Source organism: Hevea brasiliensis, chromosome 7 (assembly GCF_030052815.1).
Source record: "Hevea brasiliensis isolate MT/VB/25A 57/8 chromosome 7, ASM3005281v1, whole genome shotgun sequence".
Lineage (NCBI taxonomy): Eukaryota > Viridiplantae > Streptophyta > Magnoliopsida > Malpighiales > Euphorbiaceae > Hevea > Hevea brasiliensis.
The window spans coordinates 8,756,866-8,767,432 of NC_079499.1; the positions used below are offsets into that span (position 1 = coordinate 8,756,866).

The 10,567-nt window shown below is 34.0% G+C and overlaps 1 protein-coding gene across 3 annotated transcripts; it reads left to right on the forward strand.

Moving 5' to 3' along the window:
* The first annotated feature begins 1,172 nt into the window (after nt 1-1,172).
* On the forward strand, nt 1,173-10,356 carry LOC110652264 (ribonuclease 2-like). 3 transcript variants are annotated; one of them, XM_058149950.1, is made up of 9 exons: nt 1,173-1,456; nt 2,597-2,625; nt 3,082-3,155; nt 3,509-3,610; nt 3,735-3,738; nt 4,863-4,954; nt 5,488-5,649; nt 7,158-7,254; nt 8,970-9,262. In XM_058149950.1, exons 1-9 carry the CDS (start codon nt 1,188-1,190, stop codon nt 9,023-9,025), a joined length of 885 nt encoding a protein of 294 aa, XP_058005933.1. In that variant the 5' UTR covers nt 1,173-1,187; the 3' UTR covers nt 9,026-9,262. The 3 variants fall into 3 exon arrangements, 2 of the variants coding, with proteins under 2 accessions (XP_058005933.1, XP_058005932.1); XR_009150035.1 differs by lacking the exons at nt 3,735-3,738; nt 4,863-4,954 and having other exon boundaries at nt 8,970-9,108; nt 9,260-10,356; XM_058149949.1 differs by lacking the exons at nt 3,735-3,738; nt 4,863-4,954.
* Nucleotides 10,357-10,567: the final 211 nt, after the last annotated feature.

Sequence of the window (10,567 nt, forward strand, 5' to 3'; positions counted from 1 at the left end):
TAAGGCCTGTTTAATATTATTAGTAAAATTATCATTGAGAAAATCATTTTTTTAGGTATAATCTTTTAAATATATTATTTAAAAAATAATTTAAAATTAAATTTAATAAAATTTAATTATATAAATAATAAAATTATTTTTTGAAATTAATTTTTAATAAAATTTAAAATAATATTTTTATTTAAAAAAATATTTTTTAACCTTCAAATGTAAATGTAATGTCAAATAGACACCAAAACAGCTGGCTAGGCCTGATATGGCAAACACGCCCTAGCACAATAAGTCTCAAAAATCCAGACAAGCACGGAGAGTTTCACAATAATCAGATGAGAATCGCAAGACTCAGAGCCAAACACCATAGTGGAGAAGCAGAAAAGGGTGAGAGAGAGAGAGAGAGAGAGAGAGAGAGAGAGAGAGAGAGCCCAGATGGCATCTCATTATCATATAGCCAAAGGGGGAGGTAGGCCACAGTAAATAGATTTGTGAGCCAACTTTTAGACCCTAAAGATCTCTTTTCCTCGTAACGACTAACGACCAACGCGAAGCACATCCCAAAGAACAGAGAACAGAATAAACAACCCACAGCCTGCATGCAAAAACCAACCAACAACTAGACATATCTAAAGGAAACCCTCTCCCTTTAGCTTTGAATTTGTTTTCCAAAACCAAAACTATTTATACACAAACACCCTAACTGGAGGTTGGAGAGGGATAAGACCTACTTCTTCATATGAGGAAACTGTTGTCCCCTGCACCGAGGGGATGGGAAGATTATTTTTATTTTTTTTATACTTCAAAACTAAAATTATATTAAATAATATTTTTAATTTATAATGACTTACTTTTTAAATCATTTTTCATGTTTTAATTTTTTAGATATATGTGTGTGTGATTTATAATAAAGTTTAAAAAATTTTTGAAGGATAAAAAAAAAAATTAATTTTGTTAACCTTACAATGAATTTTAATTAAAAAAGATCTTGTGGGTTTTTTTCTTAGTAGCTTGTAGGGTTAATTTAATTGAAATTGGGAAGTGAGTGCATTAATCCTGGAAGCGAGCTACTCAATCATTGTAGCTCGAAACGAACGAGGCATATTCCGTGTGGGGACCACTTTATCCTGCAACTACTACTGCAATGACCGTTATACCCTCTACACCGTTTTATATTTCCCCTTCCTCTGTTGGCAATGGATTCTTCTTCTTCCCATGCCATTGTGAGCAAGCAAAATTCCACGAACAACCTTTCTTCAATGGCGTCTCTCTCTGTCAAATCAACAATAGTTCATCTTCAGCTTGCTCTCCTTCTCTTATTGACGGCTTCATTTTGCATGATTGAGGAGGTTCGAGGGAAACCAGGACAGAGAGATTTCGATTATTTCATGTTGGCTCTGCAATGGCCTGGCACTTACTGCCAGCGCACTTGCCATTGCTGCTCCTCTAATGCTTGCTGTCGAGGGTATTCGTTTGGGATCAACTGAATTTTCTTTTTCGCCCTTCTTTTTCTTATCTAATTTTCATTTACCATTTGTCTGCATATACAAGGAAACTAACTACTTAATCATCTATTTAAATAAATAAATAAATATATATATATATTATTTATTTATTTATTTAAATTTTTTATTCTATTGACTGTTTAGGGGCTTCGTTAATTTAAAAGTAATTTTTTTTTCTACTCAATTATGGAGCCTTGTAACTTGATTGAATGAGAAATTATTGCCTAGACAATCCACCATACCATGGTCCTATCATACAATTTGGGTATAGGTATCAGTATAAGCAAGAAGAATACGACTATAATTTAGTCCTGTAATTTAAATTCATTGACTATTTAATCCTCTTTATAACTATTATCTCTCCTTTGACTGAACTATAGACTTAAAAATAGATGGGCTATATGGTATATTTGTCAAAATAAAGAGGGATAAAATGCAAGCACATCTTATTGGTTTCTAATTCGCATTGATTATGTTGATTTCAGGTATTAGTTTAGTTTTGGCTCCGCCTTTTGATAGAAAGAAGAAAATGTATGAATATAAGAAGTAAAGCTTGTTCTTTTTTCTTTTTAGGGTCAATTATTACCTGGGGCCAAAGGATTACCTTTTCCAATTCTGAAATTTTGACTACTTGCCTAGTCAAGAACTTGTCAATTGGAATGGTGTTGTACTTCATAATTTAGCCCTTCAAAATTTGCTTTTGCCTTTTGCTATTTTATTCAGTGTGTGTGTGTGTGTGTATATATATATATATAACCAGAGGAACACTCAATTACTTTCAGTGAACAAGGGATAACATTTAATGCACATGCAACGTTTGAAAAGATTTGTTACTATCATTTAAAATAGAAAGGTTTATACACTTCCGCTTTTGTTTCAATGCATGCACTTCTTGAAAATAATTGGTAATTTTGGTCCATGTGTTCCTATATGGCCTGGCATGCACTTGTTTTGATTATTACTATCATTCTCTTTCTACATTATCAATATTCTTAAGTTGATTATTTAACAAGGTGGTGTCATAGTTTATGTATATTTTGCAGTGCAAATCATGCATCGCAAGCCTGGAATTAATATCTCTATTGTTTTTTATTTCCCAGTTCAAATGCTCCAACTGAATTTACAATCCGTAAGTATTATTCTGCTGACTTTTTTTTTGTCGCAAACCATTGAATAATTCTTTTTTTTTTTTTTTGGTGTGTGTTGAATATGTAGTAAAGAAGGCTTTCGCCTGTTCATTTTGAAAAAATCTTTGTTCGGAGTCTTTGGAGCAGCCTTTTTATTTACTTGCTCATCATCCCTTTTATTATTATTATTTTTTTTTTGAAATGTCCAAATGACTTGTTCTGTGTTTTCATCATGGCCCATTATTGAAAACAACTTGCCATTAGTTCCTTTCTCTCAAATTTTTCCTCTTTTAAACCATTTCAAGAAAATGTTTGTTTTGGGTCGTGGATGGAGGTTGGCTTTAGTTTTAGTCTTTCTTGCTGTTGTATGACAATAACTTTGCCTTATGCGTCTCTTAAATAAATGCATAGGGAGCATCAGTAGGAATTTGCTTAAGTTAACTATACTTGTACTGCAGATGGGCTGTGGCCTGACTATAATGATGGAACTTGGCCTGCCTGTTGTAGGCGATTGGATTTTGATGAAAAAGAGGCATGTTTTTATTGTACTTTATTTTGTATTACAACTTTTTCATTCTTATCTGATACATGTACGTCGGACTATGCCTATCTGGTAGAGTTTTAGATATTAGGAAATAGTTTTAGAAAGAAACATCTTGAAGGTGCATGGTGTGACTGAGAAGTGATATAATTATTGAAAAATTATGGTGATATTCTATTTTATGCACATTGCTATTGAGAATAGAAAACATTTAAGTGATTGTGCAATGTATATCAGTTGCTCTAAATATTTTGAATGATAGTTCTGTCTTGTTTTATGTATTAGATTTAGTTATCATATAAGTTCTTGCCATGTGTTGAGCCTAAGAAAATTGCAACATGCAGATCTCAACGTTGCTTGATGGTCTACAAAAGTATTGGCCATCCTTAAGTTGTGGTTCATCATCAACTTGTCATGGTACAAAAGGATCATTTTGGGCACATGAGGTGGTTATCAAATATAGTCACTGTTTGTTGCTAAGTCATCCTATACCATGATTCAAAACTAATGTGCTTTGCTTTCCATTCTTGATGATGGCTGAATGGGGAAATGCGCATTGGCACTTGGCAGTGGGGTGAACCATCTTCAACTTTTGCTCTGTTACATGATATAATTGACTTCACCGTCTACCTTTTCTTTTGGACATAAACTGAAGGGAGCGTGATATGATCTAGGGTTAAGGACCTCATCATGGGTCTATGGACTAGATAATCTTCCTCTGGATTGGAAGATTTCCCCTTGTTATTGTTCTTCCCCCCCTTCTAGAGGAACCTATGCTGCTACTTTTGAAGATTCGTACCTCGAATTTAATTTAATGAGAGATCTTCCAATCTCAAGAGTATTGATAAATATTCTGCTTAATTTTATTAATTTGTTCCAAATGACATATATAGGATGTTCTCACCGTCTAACAACAGCTATAACCATAATAGGAGTTTTTGCTAAATAAGAAAACATGTGACTACAACAAAAATTACAGCAATCCCAAAAATAGAGCTGCAGCTGCCGAAATTCATTCATCCTCTTGGACTTGTTAAGCCCACCTCCTATATGTCATCCCTACAAAGAAATGCCCTCTTTATCAAGTACCTTCTCATGGGGGGATGCAAAAGTTAGCTATTTAGGCATTTATCATATCTGAAAAGGTTGTGACTTTAGACACCAAAGGGCCATTTGCAAGCTAGTGTTCCTTCTCTTCTACTAAGTTGTTGAAAAAAAATAAATTATTGAACCATGTTTACTTTAAATTCTCTATAATAACTTTTGATTTTATTGGACTGTTAGGCAGAAAAATAAAGAGGACAAAAGTAACCGATGTTTGGCTTCTGTTTTGTATTGAGAAAAAAATTTTCACACTATACACGTGTTCAATTATTAAAGAAATGAAAATTTCACACTATACATGTGTTCAATTATTAAAGATATGATTGATCTTTAATGTTATGAAATAATTTAAAACTGTGAAAACAATAATCTGTTTGGGATGGTATGGTTTTATCCTTAAAGAAGGTCAACAAGAAGAACTAGTCTCCTTTGCATGTGCACTATTATTTTTAATGATTTTTCACCTGGTAACTAGATGGAGTTTCTGCACATGTATATATTTGAAGAATCTGTATGAAATTTGGATTTCTGTTTGAAATTCCAATGTCATATATTTTTTATTTGTAAAATTCTTGCTACCTTTTCTTCTTGCAGAGAAGCATGGGACTTGCTCCTCTCCTATTGTCCAAGACGAATACAGTTATTTTGTAACAGTCCTTAATTTATTCTTTAAGTATAATGTCACGGTAAGTTGTCGGAATCCAATTTTGCCCATTACCTACAAACATATGATTCATTTTACAGAGAAATTTTCACTCGCAACATAATATAGATTCTTGGGCATCATAGCAGAAAACAAAGTGCAAGATTAAAGAAAGTACATATTATGTTGTAGTGCTCCTAAGAAGTTAAATTTGTCCATCAGTATTTATATTTGCAAAGTCAGGATCTTAGATACTCCCTCACACCGTAACTATAAAGTTTTATCTACATAGCAAATCAAATCAGTGCCTAGACCGTTTTAGGTTTTTACTGGTAACAAATTTTGTTGCCAACTTTCCTTGATTTACTTATTGCATTGTAGTTGCAAATCTATTCTATAAACAGTCAATCTCTGACTGGAGTACTTGGATTATGTAAGTTGAATTTACCATCTTACGTCATCTTCATGTGCTTAGAGTAGTTATTTCATGCTGTAGTATTTTTGGGTATTTGCACTGGAAAAGTATCTGGTTTATCCAACTGACCACTGATTGTTTTATGTAATGTCTGATACTAGAAAGTGCTGAATGAAGCGGGATATATTCCTTCAAATACTGAAAAATATCCTCTTGGAGGTATTGTCTCTACCATTGAGAATGCTTTCCATACAACCCCATCATTGATTTGTCCAAGAGATGCAGTAGAGGAACTCCGTTTGTGCTTCTATAAGGATTTCAAGGTTAGACTTCTATTTGTGCTTCCTAGATTTATATGTTCAGTCTTAGATTTAACCAGTTGGTTAAGAATATATATTTATGTATTGTTTATATTGTAGAGATTGAGGACTGGATAAAAAGTTATTACGGCTGTTTGATTATTACAACAGTTTGATTTGTGCATAGGTCATGTCGTGACTGTTTATGCTTGCTTGATCTCGGATCTTATGATGCCAAGATTTTCAATACTTTAATCTTAAAATTCTTTCCCGCTTATTGCAAGTAGTTGACAAATTAGATCTTAGTTGTCTAATTCACTACTCCCATCTATGAACCACGAGCTGGATTGCACTTCTCGGAATGCTGTAACGTTGGCATTTTGGATCCCCTTGTGTGGGATCTGGATTGCTAAAACTAGTATTCTGGTCTGGTTCTTGCTTTCCATTTGACTTAGCAAGTACTTTTCCCATGGCAATGAAAATGAAAAAGAATGAGGGACAATGAAGTTTTGATAAGGGAGAGTAGTAGCAGCGCATTAAAGAAGAAGAAGAAGAAGAAGTTGGTCCTACTTTATTTGTTGTCTTTTATCCAAGACCACTTGCTAATATATTAACTACTAATTTGTTAAGATTCAAAATAAAAAATAATCAATTGGCTAATTTATAGGTGTATAAGAAGAAGAAGAAGAAGAAGAAGAAGAAGAAGAAGAAAGTCCTGCTATATCTATTGCTTTTAATCTAAGACTACTTGCTAATATATTAACTACTAACTTGTTAAAATTTAAAATAAAAAATTTTCAATTGGCTAAGTTATTGATGTAGACTGTAGAAGAAAAAGACTTTGATTAAATTAATGTTAGATGATTGAGAACTAATTTTTAGTGTGTAAATCCCAGAAATTATAAAAAAAATTGACTAATTTATTGCTTAGGGGCCAATTAACCTGAGAAAAGGAAGTCCTGCTATATCTATTGTCTTTTATTCAAGACCACTTGCCAATATATTAACTACTAATTTGTTAAAATTTAGAATAAATAAATTTTCAATTGGCTAATATATTGGTGTATCCCCTAGTCTAATAGTGAAAAGTTTTTGGGGCTTTCTTTTTACTAAAATAAATCTTGTAAAATACATAAATCAGGAAATTTTTGTTTGATTAGGTGTTTTTAGACTTAGGGATTGTACTAGATAAGTGTAATTCACGAACTGCAAATCAAATTAATATAGTTCACATACCACATTCTGAAATGGCATACCAACTAAGTCTAACCCAACATAATCTATATCTAACTAAGTGGCGTACTGCGTACCTGTGTCCAAACCACGATCCAAGATGTAATCATTCCAGTTAACAATGAATTAGATGATAAAAATAATCTGATGTTGGTGTTCTAGGTAAAACTTTATCTTGCATGATTCATGTACTTGTGTGTTTGTATAGTTGTCCTTTCTGTGTAGTGACATATATTTCTACTTTTTTTTTCCTTTTCATGTTGAAAATTGATTTGTATTTTGACTGTTACTTTTTGCAGCCACGGGACTGTGTAGTTGGATCAATAGTTCAAGACATGTATTCCTCAAGAAGCTCATGTCCAAAGTACGTTAGCCTGCCATTATATTTTTCATCAGGTAAGCCTCCGATATGTCATGTAATTACTGTTGATTGAGTATTAGATGTAGCACAAAAAAGTCATTTCTCTCATTATGGTTACTTACTAATTTAGTATGTTGACACAAATTATCTATAGGTCTTTTCTTTGGAACATGTGCCTTTAACTAATTCCTGGCGTCATTTGCAACATTTTGTTTTTAACTGTTAAAAATAATTCTTCTTTTGAACTTCCCATTTAAAATGTAAATAATCTGATGAATATTTACGATGATTGGGAATTTGGAATATTGAAGAGTGACTGGTTGATTGTTTGCATGGGATGAAAATAGTTTGGGATCAAAAGTTAGTTCAATTGAGTGGAATTGTATCTTGACCAATGGCATTCATTCCTATATATGACATACTTTAATTGAACAGTTTATGCTTGCCACTTCTTGCCCATCTCATTCCTACCTACTGTAAATTGTTGGTCAACTTCTTCTTTCTTGCCAAGGTTTCTGGAATGTCTCTTTCCAATGGTTCTTTGCTGGGTGTATAGCAATAATTTTCCTAATGCTGCCTTTTTTTGTTGGTTGACTCAATGATGGGTTTGCCCATTTGGGAAATGGGTACATGTTTCATGTTGTGGGGAATCAAGCCATTAATTAATATTTTTGTGGAATTTGAGCCTTTTTCTCTCCAAAATCATGCAACTTGTCCTTTGCAAGATGGAAGCTTCTGTTTCTGATATTTCTGTACAGCTGGATTCATGTTTTTATTTTTTGTATTTTCCTTTTTCTGGATTTCTTGAATAGTTGCAGGCTCAAAAAAGTCAGGAGTTTTCTGCTCTGTCCTTTGGGCTACTGTTGTATACCACGTACTTAGTTGTTCCCATTGTGCGACTTTTTTTATCTGTACTTAGCAAGAAAGAGAAAACTAGTTCTCACTTATCTGCTGTGATGGGAAACAGTGGGGTTGAGAGGTTACTAAAGTATCAATTGTAGTGCAGAAGAATAACCAAATTGTAAGACATCTATCAGAATGCCTTTGTGAGATTCTGCAAACAATCTCCACTTGTGTCCATTTCTTTAAGGTTCATCATCATCGCATTTGTGAGTGTCTAAGAGGCTTTATTTTGAAGACTTCTTAGTGGAGTTAAAGGACCATATCTTGACCTAGTTTTCTGTTAGGTGAAGCAGATTGTTCATGAGTCTGTTCATTTGAGTTTTTAAGACAATCCAATAGTTCTCTCTATTATATGAGAATTCATGAATTAGTTTTTGCACTGCCTCTTGTTTAGCGAAACAATTCTCTGGTCCATCATCTGGATGGTGGGTGGCTAGCCCTACAAAGCATCTTGGCCTTGCATCACTCCAAGCCCCTAGAAGTTGTAAGGTTTCATTTAAGAATTGCATTGCGTTGCTATTTTGAAGGCATTGAAGTAGGTCTAGGAAAGATTTTTTTTTTCTTCCTCCTTTTCCCTAAAGTGGATTATATTTTTGCTTTATTTTTAACAGCTATATTTGGATTAATGCAAGTCCAAACAGTAATTGCAGAGTTTATTTGAGCATGAACAACTGTTTCAGGTCTCCTGTATCTAAGAGGATGCCAACTAGTCTTCCATTTGTTTATTTACCGACTACCATCAGTACATTCAGTATCTACCCATACATAACAATGCTAAATAACGCTTGGAAGAATGTTTTGTGAGATGCACTTCAACTAACCTTTATGTTTATTTTTGTATTTGTAGGCCTTGATGTCGCAGAAACTGCAATCCCATGGGTACCTGATAATGAAGCCATGTGAGATGTTGGCACATGCGTGTTGTACACTTACCCAATAGTTGATACATGCTGTCATTATTCACAACATATGATGCCTCTCTACAAGTAATGAATATGTCATCATTGGCAGAATTGTAGATATAGCTGTTTATTGTTTATTATGCATGAATTACAAAGCTGGATACAAATTAGCATAGACCAAATTATTTGGAATATTATCTTATTCACAATACGAATCTGAACATTCACTTGCCAGGTATTTGTTGGGCACCTTGTGTGGTAGTTGACTTTCCCTTAACAAAGATGTGCATTAGGGCATTTGATAAAGAAGAACACCTTCTCCCACCCCCCACCCGTTTTGAGGGCTTAGAACAAAATCCAGATGAATGATCCCACTAGCAAGAACCACCAACCATATGGTAATATGTGTTTTCCTTTTGATATGAATGCATCTGATGTCTGATTGTGAGGGCTCGTATTGCCTTATTACTTCTGTTCCTGGTATGGGCAGGCATGGAAGTGGTTATGTTAGTTGTGAGAAGTGAAACGCTAATCATTGCATAGATCATTGGAATTGGTTTTATAATTAAGTTGCTGCCTATTGGAGTGCATTACCAAACATGCAGGTTGATTTTTCGGCCCCTTCTCATCCTATCCTAAGTGAAGGAGAAATAGAGGTTGAAGAAATGAAAGCATGTCAACAAACAAGTAAGTGAAATAACCAAGTGATAAGAGAGCAGAGAGTGCTTTCAACAGTGGGAATAGATACAAGAACTGTTCATTAGACCATTTTGTGCTTGTGTTTAAGCCTCCTGGAAAGCTTATTTTAGCATTCATAAATCGAGTCAAGTGTGACATTTTGGTGAGAGAAGATTTCTTGGAAACCGATCATAAAGCTGTAAATATTAGAAAAGAAATGATGCTGGGACGGCAAGTTCTGAACAAATCCCATATCAAGTTTAACTGATCAATATGCAAGCCTACACTAAACCTAGCCACAGGAGAAAAAAAAAATGAAAATTTTGTGTGTATTGGTCTCAAAATAGCCATAGAAAGCACAAATGTCCAACCTTAAGGGTAGTAATGATTGCTGATGAATAGATTTCTGCAAAGTTTAATCCTTAAAAATCTTGGGATTCGAAGTCTAGTCTAGCAACATCTAACACAACATTTGGCATGTCCCTCATCAGCAGATCCTAAGTTAATCATTTGAGCAAAGAATTCTGCTTTCAACAAGATATTCACCACCTGGAAAAGAATTGACTGTCAAATGTTAAAGAAGATAAAAATGAAACTAACAAATGCATAAAACCTGCCACAGCATTCCTTCCCCTGCAATTTATTTTTCTAAAATTTTTGCAAAGTGGCATAAACAAAAAGAAAGTTTTCCTCATCTATATGGTGTTCCCATCTGAAATTTTCTTACAATGTCACAGGGGGCCTAGGCCAAAGGACCTATACCCCTACTATGGGCGCCAACCTAAAGCCCGAGTAGGCCATAGAGGGCTAAAATTACCTATATTATCCATTCAACTAAAAGGCATAAATTCAACTCCCCAGCAAA

Bases quoted from the DNA above. Each gene is read 5' to 3' on its own strand.
- LOC110652264 (XM_058149950.1), top strand. From the start codon at position 1,188: ATGGATTCTTCTTCTTCCCATGCCATTGTGAGCAAGCAAAATTCCACG. The intron at 3,156-3,508 runs GCATGTTTTTAT...TGCAACATGCAG, and splicing joins TGGATTTTGATGAAAAAGAG to ATCTCAACGTTGCTTGATGG. The intron at 4,955-5,487 runs GTAAGTTGTCGG...GTCTGATACTAG, and splicing joins TCTTTAAGTATAATGTCACG to AAAGTGCTGAATGAAGCGGG.